Source organism: Belonocnema kinseyi, chromosome 4 (assembly GCF_010883055.1).
Source record: "Belonocnema kinseyi isolate 2016_QV_RU_SX_M_011 chromosome 4, B_treatae_v1, whole genome shotgun sequence".
Lineage (NCBI taxonomy): Eukaryota > Metazoa > Arthropoda > Insecta > Hymenoptera > Cynipidae > Belonocnema > Belonocnema kinseyi.
In genome coordinates, this window is record NC_046660.1 from 136,767,912 (window position 1) to 136,794,147 (window position 26,236).

The 26,236-nt window shown below is 33.4% G+C and overlaps 1 protein-coding gene across 2 annotated transcripts in view; it reads left to right on the forward strand.

Moving 5' to 3' along the window:
• The window catches only part of LOC117172006 (protein kinase C-binding protein NELL1-like), a 588,191-nt gene that overhangs the window by 508,686 nt on the left and 53,269 nt on the right, over window positions 1-26,236 (forward strand). Inside the window, exon 5 of one of the 2 annotated variants that reach the window (XM_033359724.1) lies at window positions 3,525-3,616. The exons of the other annotated variant lie outside the window; for it this stretch is intronic. Within the exon in view, the coding sequence (XP_033215615.1) occupies window positions 3,525-3,554 (30 nt within the window). The 3' untranslated portion in view covers window positions 3,555-3,616. Of the gene's footprint in view, window positions 1-3,524; window positions 3,617-26,236 lie in introns of those variants that run through there. 2 annotated transcript variants of the gene reach the window in all.

Consider the following 26,236-nt stretch of genomic DNA (forward strand, 5'->3'; position numbering starts at 1 on the left):
TTAATAGTTTAACTAATCTACAAACAGTTAAATTTTTAATGTTTAAAAATTTTCTAAATTTCAGGCGGAAATAATTTCATTTAGAGATTGTCCAATTGAAAAACATACATTTAAATTTTGAACGCATTTAATTTATTTATTATCTTTATTTTTTTATAAATAATCTTCCAAGTTTACAATTTTAAATATGAAGACTTGTATCCCATCGAGTTGAAAATTATTCTTATGGAATAGTTGAAAATTTTTTAAATTTAAATTACGAAAGCTTTCAATTTTTATTGATTTCATCTTCAAAACTCTAATCTACAAACATTTCGATATCTAACATTTTGAAACTCTTCTTTCTTTTTAATTTCAATCTGAAGCTTAACAAAATTTCAAAAGATTTCAAAAGATTTGTAAGGATTTTAAATATTTGAGGATGTTTTAAAAGATGTCTAAGAATTTTCAATTTATTTTTACTATTTACAGGAATTCCAAAGAATTAAAAGAAGTTTAGAAGGCTTATTTTTAGAAATTCCAAAGTAATTTAGAAATCCTAAAAAAAGTCCGAGGCATTTCAAAAAATTTTGAAGGTTTCAAAATACTTGAGAGTATTTAAAAAGATTCCAAGGAATTTTTATTGATTACAGTAATTTAATATGATATTTCGAAGGATTTGAAATATTTCAGGGAATTTTCAAAAGCTTGAAAAAAATTTCAAGAAATTTCAAAAGATTTTTAATATTTGTGAATGTTTTAAAAGATGGCAAGTAATTTTCATTTTATTTTCATAATTTCAAGGAATTTCAAAGAATTTTAACAATTTTAGAAGAGTTATTTAAAAAAAATTCCAAACGACTTTAGAAATCTTTAAAAGGTGTGAAGGTGTTTGAAAAGATTTTGAAGGTTTCAAAATACTTGAGAGTATTTAAAAATGTTCCAAAGAATTTTTAATTGATCACAGTAATTTATTATGAGATTTTAAAGGATTTCAAATATTTCAGGGTATTTTTTAAATTTCAAGGAATTTTCAAGAGCTTTGCAAAATTTTAAGAGGTTTTAAAGGATTTTAAATATTTTAGGATGCTTTAAAATATTTCAAGGAATTTTTAATTAATTTAAATAATTTAAATCACTTTCAAAGAATTCCAACTATTTTTTCAATTTTTCTGGTTGAAAAAGTAACTGCCTTGTTAAAAATTTAGTTTTTTTTTTGTTTGACAATTTATCAAATTAGTTGAAAAATTTCTTTTCTGAGAATTAAACTATTTTTCAGAAATTTGTTGTTTGTTTTAGTTTAAAAATTAATTTCTTTTAACTGCAAGAAATTTCATCTTCTTATTCAAATTTTGTTTGCAGAAAACTAATTGTTTTAGTTAAAAGTGTAACCATTTCTATTAAAATTTAGTCAAATATTAATTGAAATTAATGTTATATTTTATAATTATAGTATTAGCATTAAAATATATATAGTAGTAATCATATTCATACTATCTACACCTGAAAAACATAACCTCAAAATCGAATCATGCATGAAATGAAGAATCACGTAAAACATTAAATTCGCCAATTTCTTCCATTTCTTTCAAATGGGGATCGAGATATAAATAGAAGACCACCGAAGTCTTCCCAAGCTGTCAGATCGACAATCATTGTACAGCAGGGAACCGAAGTCAAATCGTGCATTTTCGGCTTACACACGAAGTCACAGTGGTAATCATGCATCTTCTGATTTGCGGCTCCCAAACGGTAGGTATGGTGGGGGTAAATTTCAGGCTCGATCTGGCAGCTCTGGAGCGTGCCTCTGCCACCGTCATCACTCGCCATGGAGCCTCGCCACTAGCAGGATGTACTCCGCGCTAGCTCTTCCTCCTATTCTTGCTATTCAGCTCTCCTTCTTACTCGGGCTTTACTCTACTCTTACTCTACTCTACTCTTAGTCGGAGAGGTTGAAACTCGAGTTATGCGATATAAACCTCTTGATTCGGGCTTACCCTTTCGGTAAATCGATTGCGCTCCGGCTATCCGAAGACGAACGGCTGAATGGGCGGTTTGAGTCCTAGGCGAAGGAAACGCCGTCGGCGACAGGAGGGGCTGCCAACCCCCTCCATCCGGAGGTTGCCGGTCGGACCAAGACCGCAGCCGGCCGCAGCAGCCACGTCGGGCCACCAAGGCTCGCAGAAAACATCGCCCACACGCCAGGAGGTGGGGCCAAATAACATTGGAGGTCACCAAGGGGTACCGCGAACCATGGCAGGGGGGAATTGCCAAGGAAGGCTTTCAATCGGAGGAGAGGGAAGACGGCCTGGCACTCACAGTTCCGAAAAACTTTGATTCCGATGGCGCCATTCCCGCACCGCGCCACGGTGTTCTCACTAGACATTGACTTATATATGTTTGTCAATGTCCATAATATTCCGGATGGAAACATTCCCTCCGCACGGAAACGTCTAAAGGACCTAGACATTAAGACGGAGGACCCTGAAATCGCTACATTTTGGAAAAGGGGTGATTTTTTCCGAGACTTGGTGCGAAAAGCCGCCGAGGGACTTAAGTCTTGTAGCAGTAAGGAGAAGGGTTGTCCAAATGATCAATTCTACGGGCGAAATAATTGACCCGCCGTGAAACGTAACATAGCTTAGCGGCGTCGGCCTTTAATACGAAAGGCCAAAAGTTTCGGGGGGGGGGGGGGGCTAAACACTTCCCCTGGATCCGCCACTGGGATACTCTCTACAGTATCCTTTCCGTTTCCTGGTTCCCCTAGGGAACATACCTTGCATTTCTTTCTAGAGCATTCAGACTTGGCACAATTGCAGTATATACCCCCAGCTTAATTTTTAGAAGTGAAAACAAGGTTGCGACCCGGAAAAGCATCCGTACAGCGGGTTGCCTACCTAACAGGAGTAGATCACAATGTTTCTACCAAAACGTCTTACACAACTGATAAATCTAAGGCAATTTTTGATGAAACTTGAATCTACTTCACCTCTGTCTTATGAAGAATGTCATATTTTACCTCTAAGCTTGTTCCTCTTTGGTAAACAACTATTTAGACAGGGTCTATTCACATCTCTCAGTCGGGAAGTCAAAGGTAGTTTAATTTTAGTTAAAGAATTATTTATTTACATATATAGCTAAGGATAAAATTATGTCACAGATTTTATAAAATACAAAACTCAAGTTAAATTCTTTGAATATTGAAGAAAGTAGAAATCGGTGGCGTAGCTATCCCTGAGGGTGCCCTGTGTTAAAATTTCTTTGCGGGCCGTTTTTCGGAAACTAAACAAAAACTTCACACATAAATTCTTATTTGGGGGCTCCCGGACCTCGGGGGCCCCGTATCATTGATACGGCCCATACAGCTGTAGCTACGCCCCTAGAGGACATGACAGCAGAGCTTTGTCACTAGGAAATGGCACCGATAAAAGTCTTTTTGACATTCATAGCTACAATATTCATAACATGTAACTTTTGCTTTAGAGCAATTGTAGTTACCCGAACACGTTTTCTTGCATTTGCATGAAATAGTGGTGGTTTTTCAGGCTTCTTGCGCTATTGGTCCAGATCTATAGTGAACAGTCCTTCCTTCTGAGCATAATCTCCAACCACATGCAAAAGAATCGGGCAAGTCTATCAGTGCATGGAGCATCTGGCTATCCTTCAGTTCCTCGTAGGCTGATCGTCTTATCTGAAGTTCTGGCTAGTCTCCATTTGGTGGGATGCACTCCAGGGGCTTCGCTTTTGTAAACAGTGCGCGGCGGCACTTGGTGAGACTTTCATACTGCTTCGTATTGAAATATATATTATATGAATTATTGTATTCCGTTGTTATACCTTTTTTAAAAGTACATTATGATTGTAGCTACTTACGGATCATACAAGGCCATGAAAAGCGACTTTATTTACGGCTTGGTTGCCTGAACTTCAAACTTCTTCAGGCGATTCAGGGAGGGACTTAGGATAAAGTTGAAAGGTATGCCAACCTGACTTTTTGCCGATCGTATAGATGTTATATTTCAGTTCGAAGCTGCATGAAAGTCTTATGATCTGCTGCCTAGCACTGTTTACAAAAAAGAAGCCCCTAGAGTGCATCCCGACACCTAAGGGTACGCTAGAACTTTAGATAAGACAAGAAGCCTGCCAGGGACTGAAAGCCAGCCAGATGCTCCATGCAGTCATAGACTTGTCCAATTTTTCTGCCTAGTACCAAAACATTGTCGGCATGTCATCTTTTTTCTATATTCGAAGTATTCAATTAGAGTTTTGTATTTTCGTAAATTTATGACATTATTTTCTCTTCAATTATATAAATTAATTAATCTTCAACGAAAATAAAACTAGGTTTAACTTCCCGCCTGAGAGTTGGTAAATATATCTTCTCTACTAAATAGTTATTTACCAAATAGCAAAAACCTCAGAGGTTAAATATGACAGTCTTCATAAGACAGAGGTGAATTAGAGTGAAGTTTTATAAAAAAAATGCCGCAGGTATACCAGTTGTGCAAGAAATTTGGATAGAAGCACTGTGATTCTGTGTTTTCTGTATATACCTTAAACTACTAAATGCGAGTGGAGGACCAAACCCGGCCTATAGAAGTCACCGAAATGGACAATTTGTTAAGATTGTCAGATCTCCTGATGTTCGCTAGGCAACCCACTATAGCGCTGCTCGCCCGGGCTTACAACCTTGTTTCCACTTGTTTCATAAAAAATAAGCTGGGGGTATATACTACAAATGTGCCAAGTCTGAATGCTCTAGAATAAAATGCAAGGATGGTCGCAATATCGTGCATTATCCGCCGCACAACAAAATTGAATTCAACTCTATATTTCAAGCAAATTATCAAGACACTCCTTGTTTTATAATAAATGCACTATCATTCTTACTAGAAAACTAGTCTGAATTTAATATCATTGCGAAAAGATTTTGAATCGAACAGATACAATCAGGGATAATGTGGCTCTGGGCACATGAAACACGCTTTATCTTAATGGAATTTAAATAATTTTCCTAAGTACCAATAGCATTCAAATGTAATATTAGGGTTGGCATCATAAAATTTTTTCGGATCTCAACCGCGAAAATATGTGACCAAATTACTGGCTCTAAGAAAATTATACACGCTTTATTATGATAGAATTAAAAATGTTTTCCTAAATACTAGCAGCATTAAAATCTTTTTACCGTTGGCCAGGGCGCTTATGCCTTCGAGGAACACAATTTGAGCTCTTTCGTCCTCTTTCTATAAGTGTGTACGAGAGATATCTCAGCTTTTTCCTCCTACTAAACCCCCTTACTAGTCAACATTCTGTGTCTTTCCCTCCCCTGAACCTCCATCAAGGGGCTATTCATTTCGAAGTCACCTGAAGTCAATGTAACGTTATTTTAGCTATGATGTGCGACTTCAATCGTACTTTCGTGATTGCACTGTGGCTTACACACTGAGGCTATTCATATAGGCGACCTTGAAGTATTATAATAGTGATCCCGCTCGAAGTGTAAGCTAAATGGCTTAGAGTTGCCTCCCCTTCCCACCCCTCGTAAACGCATAGTCCCTAGCATCGCGCAAACCATCATATTTTTTATTGGCGGTAATCATCCATTAGAAAGCTTGAACCAGCTTCGAGGTTATTTTAATGTGGTTCAAATGAAAATGCAAATTAACTGCTTATATGATCTTGTATTACTTCGTGAACCACACTTTTATCAATAAAGTAATCAAAAAGCGAATAGAAGTACAACAAATTGTTCTAATAATTATTTATGATATTCTGTTTTTTTGTTATTGTTTTTTTCATCTTATTTACTTTTTCAAGTTAGTTATATGAAAACAATCTGAAAGGAATGTAATGGCATGAAGTATCTTCTTCTAGGGATTGGAGTATACGCTATATGGCGTCTTGGTTCTTTGTTTAGAAAGCATTGATTATTCACAGCCTCATTTATTACTTGTTGACTTCGAAGGATTCAAGCGATGACTGCCAACTTCCTCCTTACTTCATGAATCGGTTTGACTCGGCGGGAACTGTAAACTGCAGCATGACGTTCTTTTCGATTTTTGTAAGCCACTTTTATGCCCCTTCGTAAGACTTCGTTAACTTCGTACTGCCTGCCTACTGATCTTTCACGACGCTACATTCATCTTTGCTGAGTTTCTACGTTTCATGGCGATTATTTTTTTATTCTGATGACTTTAAATATAGTTTCACAGACTTCGTGATCGCTACAACGACTTTCTCGTAACGATTTTATGATTTTCATAGCATTAAATGATGTCGTAAAGACTTCACGAAAAATTCCAACGTTCAAAATGTTCGACTTTAGAGTGAATAGCCCCTCGACCTTTATCAATCTTTGCCTTCGGTCTCTTTTTAAAAAACTTCCAATGACTACTTGGTCTTACATGCTCGATATTAAACTTGCCTCCGAGTAACTCTCACGCACTGTTATTTTGTTCTTTTGTCTCCATGTTGTTTGCGTGAGTAGCTATGTCAAAGATGGTCCATCTCCGCAGTGACCCACGTGCGGAAGAATGGTAGACATACTAAATATAATGAAAATTTTATTCATAATAAATATAAAGATACATAATGATATTATATTACATAGTGAAAATTCTTTATTCCATACAATAAAATAAAAAATAAAGACAACCACGAAATTTCACTGGGAGTGGGTACCATTCCAGAAAATGGCACACTTTTTCGGCATAATCACAGTAACGTTTTAGCTGTAACAATTTGACACGAACGCGAAAAAGATGGTGACAGCCTGTGATAGACTAAATACGATGATCCCCTGAGGATACGGAGCGTCAGAACGAAGATTGCCTTCTGCATTTTTTCTACTAGAGTTTGAAATATTTTCGACTCGCACATTTATTATAAGGTCTTTATAGATCTCTTTCTATTTTTTCTTATTGGCTGTGATGCTTCGTAGGCTGATGCCGAAAATTCAATAGCGAACATAGTTCGTTTCTCGAACTAACAGAAAACTATCTCAGGCCTTGAGTGCGTGGCGGAGACAATTTTCCAAAGTCTGTAGTTCTAGTATATTCGGCACTTGTCATTCTCCACAGTTGACTTTGTTTCCTTTGGACCGTTTGGATAAGGGGTAGCAGGACCAATACCGCAAGAGTGACACAGATGGTAACGAAGCATTCTTAGTGCCACATTGGGCCTTTGGATGTACTTCGTCCCCACGTAAATAGGACAAGCAGATTGTGTTTATTTTATTTGCAAGAAGTGCACATGACACACTTTGCTGCTATCACTTGGCATGTATTGGTTCAAAATGTAGCGGCGGTATTCTTAAATGAAAATGACGCCTTCTTAGCACGCAAAATAAATTCGAGGTCCAATATTTCAGCAGCACGCTCCGCTGCTTTGTAAAGAAACGATCCATTACCCACTTCTTCTTGTTTCCTGACTATTTCAAGAAGAGGGTCTCGTTTATTTACGACTGTATGCGCTCGACCCTGCATGATCCTGTTTCGAAAGCACCCGAGATACAGTATTTCGCGACTACCTAGACGGCGCGAGATATAAAATCGCAAAACTGATAACTTGATGTGCTCAATCAGATTTATTTATTTGCATAACGGCAAGCATATCTCTCCATCTGAGTCCTGACTCAAAATGAATCTTAACGCATTTTTCTAACCTACAGTCTATTTTAGACTCTCAAGTGTACTTATCGACAATTCTTAATCTAGAATCAGTTGCTTTGAATTTTTAGTTTAGATCTTGAGATCATCCTTGTAAATACTTTAGTGACCTTATGCTTTCGATATCTGGGTTTCTCGCAGGAGTACCATTAGGATTTGGAAATCGTGAAGAGCGAAACATGGTGTCAAAAGTGTGAGGAAAAAAATGAGAGGGCCCATGGTTCGCTCTGAAAGACGCACGTCTGAAAGGTGACGTTCTTAGTTATCAGACGACGTTTTTCAGATTAGACAGTAAATTTGTTTTTTCAAAGGGCCATAAATCTCTATGAACCGCAATATGAGTGGATAAATCTTTAAGCTTTCGAAAAAATAGATGATAAGTTTATGGGAGGTGGAGTCGCAAGCTTTCCGCTAGTCAATGTAGGCCATCGATAGGCAGCAGTGGAAGGACGATGCGTCTTCGCAGATACATTTATCGATAAGCAGGTTCTACCAAAATTCTGCTACTACTTTATTTGAGCCGCGTTGTTCGTACATCTTTTGCTATACATGTCCAATTTCCGAACAATCCTGTCATTTAGTATATCTGTGACGATTTTATACAACGCGTACAGACCAGTTATGGCTTAATAACTTAATAACTTATTAATAACTTAATAACTTAATAACTTTTTCATCTCGTCGGTAGTGATAGGTGGGCATTCCACCTCATATGTTGTAAGGGCACCTTTTCTAGTTGGGCGTTAGATCGACAGTAGCTGGAGGATCTCGGAAGAGTTGAGATGCGTTAGAGAAAATCTGTTTATTTTCTCTGACCTATCCTTTTCTCTGTTCAAAACTTCTTTTAGTATCAGAAAGTGCCCGTTTTTCCTCAGCAAAATGATGCTTGATGGCCAGCAGCTTTGACTTGTTGAGTATTCGATGACGGATAGTTGTGCGAGTGGGAACTGTCGGACCCCATCTTTGTACTCAGTGGATGTATGCGTTTTTTAATCGAATGATCAGCCGTTAGCTTAGTCCTGTCAGTTTGTATGGCCGTGCTAGTTGTTTTTAATTATGCACGCTACAATTGATATTCCGATTATTTTTATCTGCACTTAGTACAACTATGTTTGATTTTATCATTGTAGTTCCCACGAGCAGCTTGGGAAACGAGTTCATCCATCCTTGTAGAGCCCCTTTAGCAAGAAAAAGGCGGAACACTCTGATAGGTCCTTTTAATTACTTTTCGTGATTAACACGAAAACCACGTATCTTATCGGCAAATGGTCCAAAGCCTGTCTATATATCTATTTAAGGGGAATACCTTTTACCTGAAATTTCAGTATTTTATTATGTCATGTGTTTTTTCGTACCTCACATAGTTTCGCTGAAATATTATTTTCTTTACATTTTTTTAAAAGCAATTTGGAAAAATTAAATTATAATTGCTGTTCAAAAATGTTTTTTTTTACGAATTCGTCCTTTCTTTTTTGTCCTTAAAGTATAGTGTTAAAAGATAATTCAATTGAATAATTTCTTCGACTGCTATTGTGTTCAGAGACATGATAAAATTTACAAACAGTCAATTTTTAGATTAAACCAATAATTTACCATCAAGATGAGATTGAAGCAATGTTACAATGTTCAGACTGAAATGGGACGATAGCCTTTTATTATCATTAGATTCTTACATTATGGGCATGCCCTTCGGTGACTACGTGACCAAAATAGGCCCCGGTCATGCAAATTTTTTGTTGGTGTTCACTGTGTCCACACGGATTGAGATATCGTGTTAAAAATTTGACATATTACAGAAAAAGCACTAAAGAACGTTTGTGTACATCACTATGCTCATAATCTGTAAGAAATTTTATTTCTAAATTGATAAAATAGGATATTACCATTCTAGTTAGAGCACTTTGCAGATAATTTTTGGTTTGATGCATCTCAGATTTTTTGATTCACGTATATTGAGCACTGACACAAATTTTGGACTAAATCGTCTAAACATTTACAAAAATTAATTTAAGCAATAAAATTTGCACACTTGTTGCAAATTAACAAATAAGTATCTGCGCAAACGTAACCTATAATTATTTTTGGATCATTTTTAGCGATTTCTAGTGGAGAAAAAAAGAAACTTTGAACGTCGATAAAGTCCAGATCACGTGACTAAGTTCGTTCATAAAATTTTTGTGTAGAGAATGAAATGATTTTTATTTTTGTTGGTCCTCACTACGTCCACACGGATTCAGATATTAGATTCAGGATTTAGGAAGTTCTAAAGAAAGCACTAAGAAAAGTTTGTATATATCAAAATGTTTAAATTTACGAAGAGAGTTTTCTAGTGAACTGCTATAGGAATAGGAAATAAACTTTTAGCGTCAATAAAGTAGATACCTCGATTTAAAAAAACCGAGGAGCATCTTAGAATGTGATACTCGTACTGGGGTCAAAGAATTCTAAGTTAATAACAAAACCAATAAAAATAAAATTTTGCCCGGTGGGGAAAGACAAGGCGAGTCCGACGCTGAGTCCCGCCGGTTGGTTCACTGCCAAGGATAGTTATCAGCTGATCGATTCAACGTCAAAAATTAGACGTCGAGAATTATGGAAGTTGTTTGGAGGACTCCAAAGAGTAAACTTTAGCACATTGCTGGTGTTGCTATGTTTCCAATTTGAAATTTCTCTTTTATTTTTAGTTCCAAAAAAATGAAAATCATTCTGAACAAAAATTTCATGAACGAACTTAGTAACGTGATCTCGAATTTACCGACGTTCAAAATTTCTTTTTTTCTCCGCTTGAAATCGCTAAAAATGCTCAAAAAATAATGATAGGTCACGTGTGTGCAGTTACTTATTTTTTGATTTGCAACGAAGGTGCAAATTTTATTGCTTATATTAAGTTTTTTAAACTTTAGATGATTTAGTCCGAAATTGGTGTCAGTGCTCAATATACGCGACTAAAAAATTCTGAAACACATCAACCCAAAAATGATTTGCATAGTGCTTTAACTCGAATGGTAATATCATATTTTATCCATTTATAAATAAACTTTCTTTCAAAGTATAAACAAATTCATATTCAATTCAATGTTCTTTAGTGCCTTTTATTTAATCTGACAAATTTTAAACACGATATCTCAATCCGTGTGGACACAGTGAATACCAAAAAAAATGTTCATAACCGGGAACTAGTTTGGTCACGTGGTCACTGAAGAGCATGCCCTTAAAGATAATTTGATTAATTTCATAGTTATCAGTTCTTTGTTGTGGGATTTGTGAAGCTTCACATGAAGCCGAAACTACGAAACGTTTCTAACAATTGACAGCATTTGAGTAGCACAAAATTCACAAGATAAGGAGAATTTGATGTGATTATTAAAACTCGTATTTTTGGCGTAGTATGCCAGCTTTATAAAAATCTCTTCATCAAATATTTTTAAAACTGTATTAAATTTAAATTTCGATAGTTAACTACCCATGTGTGAAAAAATGAAAGGGTACAAAATGGTTTTGTTGTGGCATAAATTAGCACTCAAATATTGCATGCTGTTCATTTTACACATTTCTTGTTGTCCATTATATGATTAGAAAGGTTTTTCACAACACTTGCTAAAATAATTCGCTATTTGACGTCCGTAAGCATGGCGAACGTAGTTTATTTTACGCGGCTTTTTCCTCACTTGTGGAGATAGAACGATATTCTTAATAGCTAGGTGTTACCAAACAAGCGTCGTGGCTTCACCTCCACATCTTTACTCCAGGAGCTGGGTGTAATCATGTGTCCTCGACCATTTTCGATTCAATTAATTGTCAACGTAAAAAATTATCGATTAAGTTGAAAAATTATGCAAAATAAATTTGTGATTATGTTGGTTAAAATATTGATTACACAGGAAAAAGCTTCGAAAAAAGTTGAACTACTCCCAGAGGAGAATTTTTTTCAAAGAAAAAATTTTGGAAAAATGTGATCAATTTCGAGAAAACATCCATTAAGAAATAGAAAATTTAGAGCCAGAATAGAAAGTTGATTTTGTTTACAGGAAGCAATTTTTCAAAAAATGTCGATAGATAAAATGTACTCTTTTTTTACATTCTCATCATTTATGATTGAGAAAGTATTAGAATTGTCGGAAATTTGACATCACACTTTTTCAACCAATCTCCACGTTTCGAGACCCCCTGAATCCGAAAATCAGGTTTTCACAATGGTATCTGTCTGTCTGTCCGTCCAGCCGTCCGGCCGTCCGTCCTTAAACACGATAACTCTCGATAAAATGAACGAATCAAATTCATCCTTGGCACACTTTTTTTAGGTGCTAAAAGAAAGAACGAGTTCGTGAACCAGCCATTTTTGATAAAAATTCAAAAAGTGAGAGCATTTTGAAAATTTTTGAGACTACTTTTTTCTGAATTTGAAAATTCTATGTACGGATATTCATAGTATTAAAAAAAAACAATTTATCCTTATGACTTTTTTCGATAAAAAGAAAATTCTCAGAGTTATAGCGTTTTCAAAATTTTTTTAATCAACCCAAAATCAAATTTGAAACCGAAAAACGCACGATATGAAAAAATTCAAAATAAGAAAAACATTTCTTTTTGAAAGCCCTACAAGATTATCATAACCAATTTTTGGATTTTCTACAAAAATCGAAAATTAAAATTTTTATTGCAGAAAAAATAATGGAAAGTAAAAAATTCCATTTTGTGGACAAACTATGTAGGGTACGAAAAAAGATGAATTAACAAAAATGGTTATCCTAAAAAAGATCTACAGCTTCGTTAAGAATCACTTCTTGATAGGACGCGTACTTTTTGTTTCATTTGTGAAAAATTACGTTGAAAAAAAATAAAATAAAAAAAATGTGTGGAAAAACGACGAAAGTTACGAGAAAAAAATCCAACAAAACCTGTTTACAAATGTCTGTCGGAAAACGAGCACGCAGCGCAAGTGTCACGATGAGAATGAGTTCCTCAAAGCCTACAGAGCTTTGACAAACTTAAGGGCATGTGACACAGCTAAATACCTATATTGCCGACCTCACTTTATCAGTTCACTGAATGTTTTTTTAAATCTAAGAACTTTTTTGTGAATAAAATATCGGTCTCAAACTTTGAGAAATGCAAGATCCGAAAGAAAACTACGTTAAAGTACAAAGCTTAATAATAAAATATATAAAAAAGTATATTTCAACAATCAATTCTAACGGCATCAGCCGGTAACGTTGTACACGAAAATACGAAACATGGCGGTCACTAGACGAGGCTCTTAGACGTTTCGTATTTTCGTGTACAACTTTACCAGCTGATTCCGCTGGAATTGATTGTTGAAATTTTTTTTTTACATCTTTTATTATTAAGCTTTTTACTTAAACGTAATTTTCTTTCGGCTCTTGCGTGTATCAAAGTTTGAGACCGATCTTTTATGTATAAAAAAAGTTCGAACGTTCAAAAAATGTCGAGGTTCAGAAAAAAGATGAAATAATTTTCAGTAAAGTTCCTATCAAACGGCAGTACCTAAACGTACTTTATTGTACTCTAACACATTTTCCAAAGTTTCAGCTCAATATTTTATTTACAAAAAAAGTTCTTAGGTTCAAAAAAATATTCAGTGAGCTGATAAAGTGAGGTCGATAATATAGGTATTTGACTGTGTCACATGCCCTTAATCTTTGACTATACTTAATTAAGTGGACCATTCAGAATATGAAGACCCATATAAATACTGGCTTCTAAAAGAGATCTTTTTGATAAAGTTTTTTTCAAGCATTCCAAATGCAAAGAATAAATGTCCGAGCGCGAAGCGCGAGGTGTAATTATGTTCGAACGTGAAGCGCAAGGTCACCTATTATCGAGCGCGAAGCGCGAGATTCAGCCGTCGCGCGCCCCAGACCATATGTACAAATTCGTAGTTACGTCCCTTATGACATGCTAACAGACAAGCAAATAAAAAATGAGACTATAAAAAAATCTTTCGTCACAATGTAAATTAGAATTTTACTTATTTTTTAAGCCAATAATCTTAGTTTTAAAAAATTATAGGTTAGACTTATATGCCAAGCTACCATTCATTTGCTGTTTGGAGAAAAGGAGATCAGGATTCGATAACTTGACATTTGTTCAAGTTGCCAATTTTAACAGTAAAAAATAAATATTTTTAAACTTTTCTTTACTTATGGTGAAACAGGGCATGTTCTTGAACTAATATAGAATTCTTTAGCCTTTAGTAATGATTTCGATTATTTTTAACTTGTAATTTTAGTCACTTATACCAGCATTTGTAAAAAAAATTATTCAATTTTTATGAAGGTTATGTTTAGTTGTGCTTTAAATTTTACTTTAACTGATGCTAAAATGAGAAGACAGTATTGAATTATAATTATAAATAAGAAAATGTTAACATTTTCCACTAATATTCACTTATTCCATTATTTTTAGAGATTTAGTAGTTTAGTAATTTTAATAGGGATTATTTCATACGGGTTTTTTCTTACATTGTAAAAAATGTATGTTGAAAAGTTGCCATTAAATATATTATAAGTTTATTTTTGAGACGCAAGGTAATGATAAAATACATGATATTGTAGTTTAAAATGCTCCCTCTACGTTAATATTAGACAAGTAAGGCAAAATTCTCATCTTGGCAACGTGATACGGACAAGGCCAATTTTCACCCAAGATGTTCGTCTGATGATGAGGAACGTGAAAATGGGTGTCTTACAACTCGGACTAGATGCGTTTAGCAATGGCGACCTGGCAATTGTGTCAATTTTTGACAGTTAACTAACAAGAATCGGATAAGGTTGAAAACTGGTGTACATGTACGGGATTACATCAGAAATAGCACCTGCGCATTGTCAGGTACTTACCTGGATACAAAAGTGTTGTCCGGCAGCTTTGAAATCGCCGTACATTCAAGTGAAATATCTTGAAATTTATTTCACGGGAAAAACAAAAGTTGGCTCACTCCCAAAGATGCATATTTTAAATAATATATCATTTTTTGATCAAATTGATACATTTGGAGAAAATATCGATCAGAGAAAGACCATAACAATAAGAAGCCGTTTTTCTTTAAAACAAGTCCATCTCTCGAAAATTATTATAAGAGAAAGGTACTCTATTACAGGCTTACTCCAAGCATAATGAGATGTATTTTATCAAAGTGGTATTATTTACCAAGTTATTTGCATTTTTCCTTCTTTTTTCCATTGTTTCTTTCACCTGCATGGGGTCGTCTCATATTTTATATGGTTATTGGTGTAGGCATTAAAAAATCTTCGTGGTGCACTTTTACTGCAGTTCTATGATGAGTATAATGTATACTCGGAGGTACTATTATGCTATTTTGAAACACAAATGGTTGAGCTTCATAACAATTAGAGCAATATATCACAACAATTGAAAAAAACTAATAATGATAAAGTTCCGAATTGCTGAATTCTCGGATTTTCTTTAAAATTCGTATACTTGTGTATTTTGATGTGCTGATTACGAATATGATAGTTCCCAGGTGGAAATGTCAGCAGTGTGTCGGAGTTCACCATTAGCGCAGTACTTCATGAAAAATTTTAAGTGATCAGAAAAAATTACATTGGATGCATGTCTTAATCATTTTAGAATAGTCTAACACACATAAAAAGCAAAACGTTATAAGAAAGTTTAAAGAAAATTATTATTAAAAAAATTGTTGCGCAATGTGGTAAAATTTCTAAGTTGCATCGATACAAATTTTACATGCTCATTAAATGTTATTATCAGAACTTTTAAAATGGTCTAAAGCGCGAAAAAATCAAATATTACACGAAGACAAATTCTAGTCGATTTAAATTATTTATTTAATAATTATTTTATTGATATCTTGTTAACAGTTCGTGTATTTTATATTTACATAACGTCGTATAATAATAAAAAATTAGATAAAGAGAGCTCAAAATATGGTACCTTAACTTTTCTGAACTGTAGCTTATGAGGATGGATTTTTCACCAAGTTTTAACTTTTCGGTTTAGCGCAGTGGTTAGCACTCCCGACTGCTAGGCGATAGATTGAGGTATACGAGGTGTGTTCAAAAAATAAGGTGACTTTATGGTTTTCTCAAAAAATATTCACTTATTCCTCAATACTTATGTTGTCCCCTTCAAAGTAACCACCCTCAGATATAATACACTTGTGCCAAAGCTTTTTCCAATCATCGAAGCACTTCTGATAATCATTTTGTGGTATAGCCTTGAGTTCTTTCAGCGATGCAGATTTCATCTCCTCAATCGTTGAAAATCGATGTCCTTTCATGGGTCTCTTCAGTTTTGGGAAAAGAAAAAAGTCACTGGGGGCCAAATCCGGTGAATATGGAGGCTGAGGCATGACTGTGGTGCTGTTTTTGGTCGGATCTTTTGATCAAAATTAAGCAGTTTTGGAACAAATTTCGCTAACACACGTCTCATGCCCAAAACGTCCGAAAAGATAGCATGGCATGAGCCAACCGACATGCCAACATCTTCAGCAACTTCTCTGATGGTAATTCGGCGATTTTTCAACACCATTTCTTCCACTGCTTGAACGTTTTTATCTGTTGTTGACGTGCTGGGACGTCCAGGGCGAGGTTCGTCTTCGACATCCTCTCGGCCTTCTTGGAACAGCTTGTACCACTTATACACATTTTCCTTACTCAGAGTAGACTCACCGTATGCAACTGTCAACACTTCCAAGAGTTTTAGAGCACTGGATTCCATTTTTCACACAAAATTTAATGCAAATTCTTTGCTCCATTTTTTTCGAAAGAAGAAAATCGTCGAGCACACCAAAACCTTCTAACCTTTTACGCGTCTGCCAGAAAAACAACACGAGCTATATAGTCAAAACTGTGAACATATGATCATGACGAGTGTACCAACACAACAAAACAAAAAATTTAAAACTTGAATGTACGTAGCCCGCGAACATTGAAAAGTCACCTTATTTTTTGAACACACTTCGTAGATATGTAGGTTCGATGCCCCTTAGCGTTAGAAATTTTATTTGTAATATAAAGTTAAAAAATTTAATATATGTATTCATTCTCAGAAGTGCCATGAACATGTATTGACAAAATACTCGCAGTCAATTATTATTTATTTTTTAAATACCTTTTTTGTTAAATCTTTAGATTATAGAAATAATGGGTGTTAAAATTAAACAAATAGTTTAAAAATTATGTCATCAAGTTACACATTTTGTTTTCAAACATTTTTATCCGCGAGTGATAGTTTTCGCGAAAATTAGTGATACATCGATTTTTGTTTTTAAAACCCCTTAATAGAAAGGTTTGACTAACATTATTTCTGTGACCAGCCACAGGGGTGTCGTTTCGCCCCCCCACAGGACCTGAAAATGGGTAAGGGTTTGACCAACATTATTTCTGTGACCAGTCAGAGGGGTGCTTTTCCGCCCCCACGGGAGTTGGAAAAGGGGTAGGGGTTTGAACAAAATTATTTCTGGGTCCAGTCACAGGGATGCCTTTCCGGCCCCACGGGACCTTCTTTTTTGTGGCAAAATCTCTTTTTGTAGGTTAAACATTCAACTGTTTTGGTAGACAATTAATCTGATGTGGTTCAAGATTAAAGTATTTTGTTGGAAATTCGCCTTTTTCTGTTGAATTCAACTGTCATTTAGTTTGAATTGACACATTTTTTAGTTCAAGAAACATAAACTGTAATGCAACAATGCAACTGTTTTGTAAAAATTTCTTTTTCTGCGCATTGAAATTCTAGAATTTCTTGGATTGGTTTTCTCTCGCAATTCAAATTTGTGACTTTTAGTTTCAAAATTTATCTCTTCTGGTAAAAAAAATGTATTTCTTGGGTTAAACAAAATTCGTTATCGTAAATATCATTGAGGAAAGTAACTCTCAGGAAGTAGAAAATGAGCATCTGAAGAAATTCATGTTTAAAATCTCGTAAACTGATAAGTCAGGTAGGATGTTTGGTGTGTCACGGAGTCGCCTGAGAACCCAAAAGAAAAGAGAGAATACGCGAAGGGTTACGCGGGGATTTCAAAGTATGGTGATAAACTGTTGAGAAAATTGTGTTGAAGTCCAGTAAGAGACAGATTTTCAAAAGATTCGAAGATAATCTCATAAAATAAGAGAAGGTAGGTGGGGTCCAAAGCTGCAAAGTGCAATCTGTAGACTGCAGATTTGTGCGAAACTCGACAGAGAAAACATGAGAACGTCGTTGTATGCAAGACATTTTTAAAATAATGTCCTTTGTGTGCAGGTATGTGTTCTGTAACGATGCAAGTCTAAAATTTAATGTATTTGACGAAGAATCGTTGAACGAGGGCAGTGATATCTTGAAAGTGCGGGTTTCCAACAATTTCAAGTACAGTGATATCGTTTTTCTGGAAGCTGCAAATTCCATCGATATATACCACAGGAAGTGTCGAAATAGTTTTACAGCTCTTCCAAAAAGGTACATGGAATGCACATTTAGTGTCACAGCAATCCTCTTTGAGCTCCACGGTTTCTACAAGTTACGCAGGTAATTTGTCACGTTTTTGTAATTTCCTTTTACTATATTGTCAAGGTGGCTTTACGATTTAAAATTCCCAGTCATTTTTCGGTTTATTATATCTACCTTTTTAATCTTCCCGATCAACTAAAAAGAACATATTCATATTTAAGACAAAACAGAATCATAGCTCTTAATCTATGAAGTTAATTATAAACTTTTTGTAACACAACAGAGCAACTTTTATAACATAAAATATAATTTTTTAATAAACTACATGAATTTGTAACAAAATAGTTGATTTTTCAATTGAAGATAACAAACTTTTAACCAAACAGTTGAATGTTGGAGCAAAAACAATAATTTTTCATGAGATATTAGAATAGTTGCATTATTAGTTTAAAAAAAGTTAATGTACAACCTAACTAATAAATTTTCAATTAAATTGATTAATCGTTGTAAGTTAAAAGGTGCAAAGTTCGACCGTAAAATAATAATTTTAAAAAACGGTTATTTTTCACATTTTCAACAACTTTTTACTTCGAAAATGAATTTCAACCAAAGAGATGAATTCCTAAATAAAATTATGGAATATTTCACCGGAATAATCATTTTATTGTTCAGTTACAAAAACCGAAATAAGTTTGAACGAAAAAAAGAAACAAATCGATGGGTTCTACGAATATTAGGCTATCTTTCCTCGACGGATAAGAATTAGGCTGACTTCATTCAGCTAAGTTTTCAGGAGCAATGAATAACATATTATTTTTCGAAACATTTCCTGCGAATCCAAAACTCCAGTCTTTTGTATTAGAGTTTGCAATGTAATTTAAGCTTTATAAATTTTCAAAATAGAGATTTTAAAAGATTTTTATTTCTTTTATCACATCCACGTGTTTACTAAATTTCCTGCGAAATAAAGTTAGCCTAATTCTTAATAGTAACGAAATGATAGCCTATTATTTGTAGAACCCCATCGGAATGTTCTAGAACATAATTCAATTTTCGATCAAAAACATTCCAAAACAAAAAGTACAAGTTTGTATTGAAATAGGTAATTTCTCAACCAAAATAATTTAATGTTTAATGAAACTGATAAAAAGTGATTCAAAAACATTAATTTCAAAAACAAGAACAGTTCAAGTTTCGAAGAGGTAAGTTTTTTCCCATCCTAAAAGATGAACTTTCAACTTGAATAATAAATATTTTATACCTAGCAAGCAGATACATTTTTAATAAAAAAATCCCCCATAGAAGTTTTAAAGACAAAGGTGAAAACATCGAATACTTGAATTTTGTAATTGTGCATTCTCGTGTGCTAAAGCTCCTTTGAGTTTAAAGGACATATTCTCAGCACGTATCTCGCGCTTTGTACACAACTTTGTCGAAAATATGAACTTTTCTACATTATGTTCAATAATATTATATCACATATGTACTATATTTCTTTCTGTAGCTTGAAGTAGAAGTTTTTGTTCAGATATTTGAGAAATAATGTACAAATTTGATTTTTCATGATTACTTTAATACTTCCTCCTGCTTATGCACTGATTTGTTTTCACTGTATCATGAAAATTCTATCATTTCAATACATTGATATAACACAATTTATAATATGTACTGATATTGAAAGGAAACACTTCTTTATTTCAATATATTTCATATTTTGTGTCGTGTGTCCAAAACTGACATTTCAAAAATTTTCAATGTAGTTTTGCATGAATAAAAGAAGAAGCCAGCATCCCAGCACAAACCAATACATAACCAATTTGTGGATTTTCTTTAGTTAAAAACCCTCTGTCGCATTCTTTTTTTTAGGTTGTATCGTTTGCTCGAAAAATCATTATTTTATAATTGTTAATGTGACTTTTTACGAATAAAACACAAACTACCTATCCTATAGAAAAGTGATTCATGACAAATTTGTATATCTTTTTAGGCTTACAATTTTTTTTGATTCTGTTTTTTTCGGATCTTGTATATTTTTATGCAAAGTGAAATTATATATTTTTCATTAACTCTTGTATGATTCAAATTAGAGTTTTCGATGTATTCACAAAATACAAAAAGTTGTTATTATAGTCTTGTTATTATGAGCGTCCAGAAAGTAAAATTTTTCCTCTATTGTTGTAGTATTGTTCATTTTTAGCAATTTCCGTCATCTTTTTCATACAAATAATTACTAATAGACAATTTTAATATTTACTATCACTTTTTAAACAACTTTTAATTGTTTAAACAAACGTAAATTACTATTTAAACAATGATTTCTTTTTAAAAAATTTACGAAATAATCGTATTTTCTTATTGAAATGCAGTTGAGCCTGATATTAACTTTCTTTTCAAATCAGTGTGCTATGCTACGCTCTTTTAATAATTATATAACTTTTATATATTTTTTTAATGCTTCATAAATTTATTTTTGTTCAAACAATCTTTATTTGCTCAAAGAATTTTTCCGAATACCTAAAAAAATGAAATAATAGAACAAATACAATTATATTTCTGACTGTGTAGTATATATAAAGAATTTACTGACCATTTTTCAATTGTTTAAACAAATATAATTTGTTTGAATAATTATTTTTATATAAATATTTTTACAATGTTTTTTTTTGAGACAAACATAATATTGAATGATTTCGGAGAGTAGTAAGCCTAACGAAATAAAAACAATAATTAATAGTATAAATAATAACATAAAGCTTTTAGCAGAATTTCCTACTGCTCGAAATCATTCAATATTAGGTTTAAATCAGAAAATACTATTTTAAAAGTTTTTGTTTGAAAAGTAATTATTCAAACAAATTATATTTGCTTGAGCAAATTAAAAATAGTTAAATTATTATTGTTATACACTATACAGTGAGAAACATAATCGTATGTGTTCTATTTTATTTCATTTTTTAGTTTTCGAAAAAAACTCCTCACGCGAATAAATATTGTTAAACCAAATAGAAATTAATTAAAAATGAAAAAAATTTATCAAAATTTTGTAATTATTCAATAAAACATATCATAGAATACTAATTTGAAAATAAAGTTGATATCTGGAATAAATAATTGTTAAAATAATGCAAATTTGTTTGAACAATTGAAAAATTTTGAAAAAGTCATGGTAAATATTTAAATTGTCCATTAGTAATTATTTGTATGAAAAAAATTACGGAAATTGCTAAAAAACTTATATTAAAAAAAAATCTTTTTATACTCTTTGAAATCATGTAAAATAAAAAGTGAACTGAAATTTTTGTTTCAAGTTTAGATTTTTACGCTCATTCTGAATAAAATGAAAGGTGTGAGATGAAATTTATTACGTATTTTATAAATTTCTTCACAGATAATCATCTGAAAAAAGTTAAATATAATTTAAGGGCACATTAGACCTGACAGTTTTCGTGCCCGAGTGCTGCGGAAGTTTAAAGTGAAAAAAACGTTCTAAAACACTGTAATAAAAGTCCAATTGGATCACCCTAAAAGAAGTTACGCTAATGTGAAGATGAAGGAACGCGTGAAAAAGTGAAAACTTCAGATTCCTATACATTGACAACTGGTTTATAAATGAACCTATGGTTTGGTGGATTCATGTGGGTCCACTAGGGCTATATTCCAGCCAAGTTTCAACCCGATCTAAAAAATAATTTATTTCAGGTGGAAACACTTGATGTATTCTGCCCCATAAAAAGGGCGCATGGACCATGCCCCGGGATATCACTGTTTGGAGTGCGATTAAAGTGTGTGGTAGTGCGGTTGGGAAGAATGCCTGGTGATGCGCGGTTGGATAAGGAAAGCTGCTTAGCCATCTGCTAAAAACTGTAAGCGAATCTAAGAAAGTTGAGCATTACATGTTTTAGCTATGAGGAGAAAAGTACACTTCAAAATTATTGCCTTGACAAAAACAGGGAATTAACTTATAATAATTTCATAGCGAATCCCAGTAAATAGAACCATTCATTTTCAAACAAGATAGATTTTTAACGAATATGATACATCTTCAACGAAATAAATTACATTTTTTACCAACCAGTTCTACTCTACACCAAGTGGTTGCATTTGCGACCTATAAGAATAACTTTGTACCGAATAAATATTACCTTTTCATGAAAATAAATAAAACATAAATGAATCGAAGATCAATAATTTTCAAAAATAAGAAAGAAGTATTTTTTAACAAAATAGATGACTGTTTTATTCATAAAATAAAAATGATAAATTTTCAAACAAAAGTATAACAGTTAAATTTTCGTTAAAAACTATTAATTTCCACACAAAAAACAAATAAATTAAATTTTCAAGAAACCAGTTCGACTTTCCACCAAACAGTTTAATTTTTGACAAAAATAAATAAATTCTGGACAGAAAAATGTAATAGTTCACATACAACCAAAACACGAATATTAAAAGTCGAATTTTGAACAGAATAAAAATTTCTAATTCCAACAGATGAATTTTGTTAAGGCAGTTGAATATATAATAACAAAAATATATAACTTTTCAACACAGCAGTTCAATTTTCAGTAAAATAATGGGGAAAATTAAACTTATTTCATTTTATATGGGTGATTCCATAAAAATAGGGAAACTTTAGGATATAATTTGTCTTAATTATTTTTAAGGTCCTACTAGGTTCCTATGTGGATTTTATAGAAACTGATGATAAACTATAACTATAGTAATAAAACAAGTATAAATATGTTGTATTACGTCACTTGATCGTCGGCCGTCACGAGATGCAGTCGGGAAGGATTGCCGCCCCTGTTGAAGCGCTAATTAATAAAGTATTAATTGTTTGAAGTGCCGAAGTTTATTAGTGTCGCCATCCCTTCTTTCATCGCTGCCTTTATTTTCTTAACAATTATTATTATCAATTTTAACTATAAAAATTTGTTTTATTTCATTTAAAAATTTAACAATATTAAAAATTCCCGCGCAATTTTAAGATGTTCCACAGGCGGAAAACCCAAGGTGTGAAAGGTCTCGGGCAACTGCCTGCCTGCCCATTGCATGCAGACAGAGGTGCGACAGTACCCTGAGAGCAAGTTCACTGTAATTTAAATTCACAGGTCGTAAAGTTCTAAAGGCGGTAACTTAAGTTGTCAGGAAAGCCACGAGCTTATCGGTAAGTAACCGGTAAGTTCTCAGGAGATTTTTTTCGAGAATTTATGAAAATTCAGGATTTTCACAGAAATAAATGCAAATTCTCGAGCTTAAGTGGTTTTTAATGAACTTAATGTAAACCGAAAATTACTGGAACAGTTACGTGAAGCTAACCCATATAAACGATATTTTCAAATGGGGATTTGTAACTTTTTGAAAAAATAACGTTATAATAAGTGGCTAATGCAATATTTTATCGATTAGAAAAATAGGTACATTATCAATTTTATAGTTATTTCCCTAGCGGACCGAGATAACCAGAAGGATAATCTAGAGCGTATCCATATAATATCCACATAGTATCCCTTCCGTATCATGAAACATAAACTAAAACAAAATAAGCAAGATGGGCATTTAAGTTGTTGTAAATCGGGTTCTGCATTGAATTTTCCATTGGAATGTCTGAATTAATTTCAATAGTATTTTTAAAACCTTCAAAATGTTGAAAAATCTCATTAACTTCTGCTGAAGGTGACTTCAAGCAGGTGCATAATCATTTCTGTAGTATATGGCAACTTGCATCACAGCCTTGTTTTCTCAGCTTTTCACTGTATGGCGTTAGCACCCAGCATGGACATAGGAAGCACGGGACTAGGCATTCCATCCTAACTTAGGCGAGCGGGGTTGAATCCACGGGAGGGGGGATAATTCCATGTGTGGGGATAGCCGCCATCTTACGATGTGCCATTTGATTATGCGCACGAGCATTTTTGCCGACAAACTGTGCATGAAAATATAAACATCTCGGCGCTGCCATGTTTGTCGCGGGACATCAAAAGGTGGCGGACCTCCCCCCTCATTACACCACCCCCGCAATGGCTTGCCTAGTCCCTTGTTTCCTATGTCCATGGCACCCAGCCAAAATTCTTAGTTACCGACGGATAATGCCTATCAGCTGCTACCATGGACATAGGAAACAAGGGACTAGGTATGCCATTGCAGAAGTGATGCAATGAGGGGGGAGGTCCGCCACCTTTTGATGTCCCGCGACAAACATGGCAGCGCCCACATGTTTATATTTTCATGCACAGTTTGTCGGCAAAAATGCTTGTGCGCATAATAAAATCGCATATCTTAAGATGGCGGCTCTCCCCACTCATTGAATTCTCCCCCCTCCCGTGGATTCAACCTCGCTCGCCCAAGTTAGGATGGCATGCCTAATTGCGTGTTTCCTATGTCCATGGCTGCTACTGAAAGAAGAAGTGACTGAACCCGGCTTTTGCCCTTGAAAATGATAGGTATTATAATTTTTAAAGTTTTCAATGCTGAAAAAAATTACAATTAATCAGTGACACTCTAATGGAAAATTTAACGCAGATTACGAATGGCAAAAAGTTAATTGCCCATCTTGCTGTTTTTTTTATTGCATGACAAAAAAATTCAATTTTATAATTACTCTGAACGTGGTTTTCCAGAAACGAAACTGTTTTGTACCAAACTCTTTACATAGAGAGATAATATAATAGAAAATTGCTTACTTTTTCTTTGATAATAAAATCTAGGTTTAAAAGAAAATTATTCCTAAGAGAAGCCCTCCCTAAGAAATATTATAATACTTAATATTCAAAAAACAAAAATCCCACTTTATCATTATTATAACCGTGATTTTGCATTAACGAAACATTTCTATCCCTAAGCCTTCAAGCAGAGAGATAATACGATCGAGAATTACTTTTGTTAATAAAAAGAATGTAATTTTCAAAAAAATATATTTCTAGGAGAAGCCCGCTTTAGGAAACATTATATTATTTGGTGTTTAATAAACAAAAATGCAACTTTATAATTATTCTAAACGTGGTTTTGTACAAACGAAACTGTTTTGTTTGAAAGTCTCCATGCAGAGATGATGTGATCGAGAATCACTTAACTTTTGTTGATAAAAAGAATGTATTTTACAACAACAAAAATATTTCTGAGAGAAGCCCCCTTTAAGAATAGTATAGGCCTAATTCCGTCCTATAAAAAAATGGTTAAAATGAAATTATTCAGGACTTTTAAAAGTTATAATTCCTTTTCGATATTTTTTCCTGTATTTTGAGTCATTTGGATCCATATGTGAATTTTCAATTTTTCCACGGGATTTTGGTAAAATTAATTAAAATTTTTGAAATGTATTCTGTAAAATCGTTCTATATCTTCAGAAATTTTAGAAAATTCATACGAAAATATTTCGAAGGCTTTAAAATCCCTTGAAATTATTGAAATTATTTCATAATTCGTTGGAATCTATTAAGATTCCTGAACATGTTTGCAATTGAAAGGTCTTGAAAATGCCTAATGTGTTTTAAATATATCATATAATCCTTTAAATTCCCTTCAAATTATTGGATCTATAGAAAATTTCTTCGAATCTTTTTTAGTAAAAAAAATCTATCCAGTCGTTTTTAATATCTATTGATACTACGTAGTACGATCCTTATCAATAATATACGTATGTTCTTTTAAATTTCTATAATTTTAATTCAAATGTATGGCATTAAATGCGCTATTCTCAAACAATTTAATCTGAGGACTTGAAATTACATTTTTTGCAAAATATTTTTAGATTAAGTCTTGGAGGTTTCAAATTTTTAATATCACAATATTGTAGTTTCAAATTCAAATCACAATTCAAAATCACGAGACCATTCCGCTATTACACATTCTTAAACTTCATATTAAAACCCTTCATACTTTTTTCTTTTTTTTGATAATTTGAGATGTAAATATAAAGCAATTTCGAACTGCACAGCTTAAAATTGCACAATTTAAAAAAATGAAATCATATTGCAGCAATCTTGTTGCGTATACGTTGTTTTAATTTTTAATGTAATATCTTAAATTGTCCGGTTTTAGTTTTAATACTTAGGTTGAAAATAAAAAAAGATGGAAATGAAACTATGCAAATGAAATTGATACATCAGCAAACGAATACTTTTGGTAATTTTAAATGGTTACAATTTTAGTGTCTTGAATTT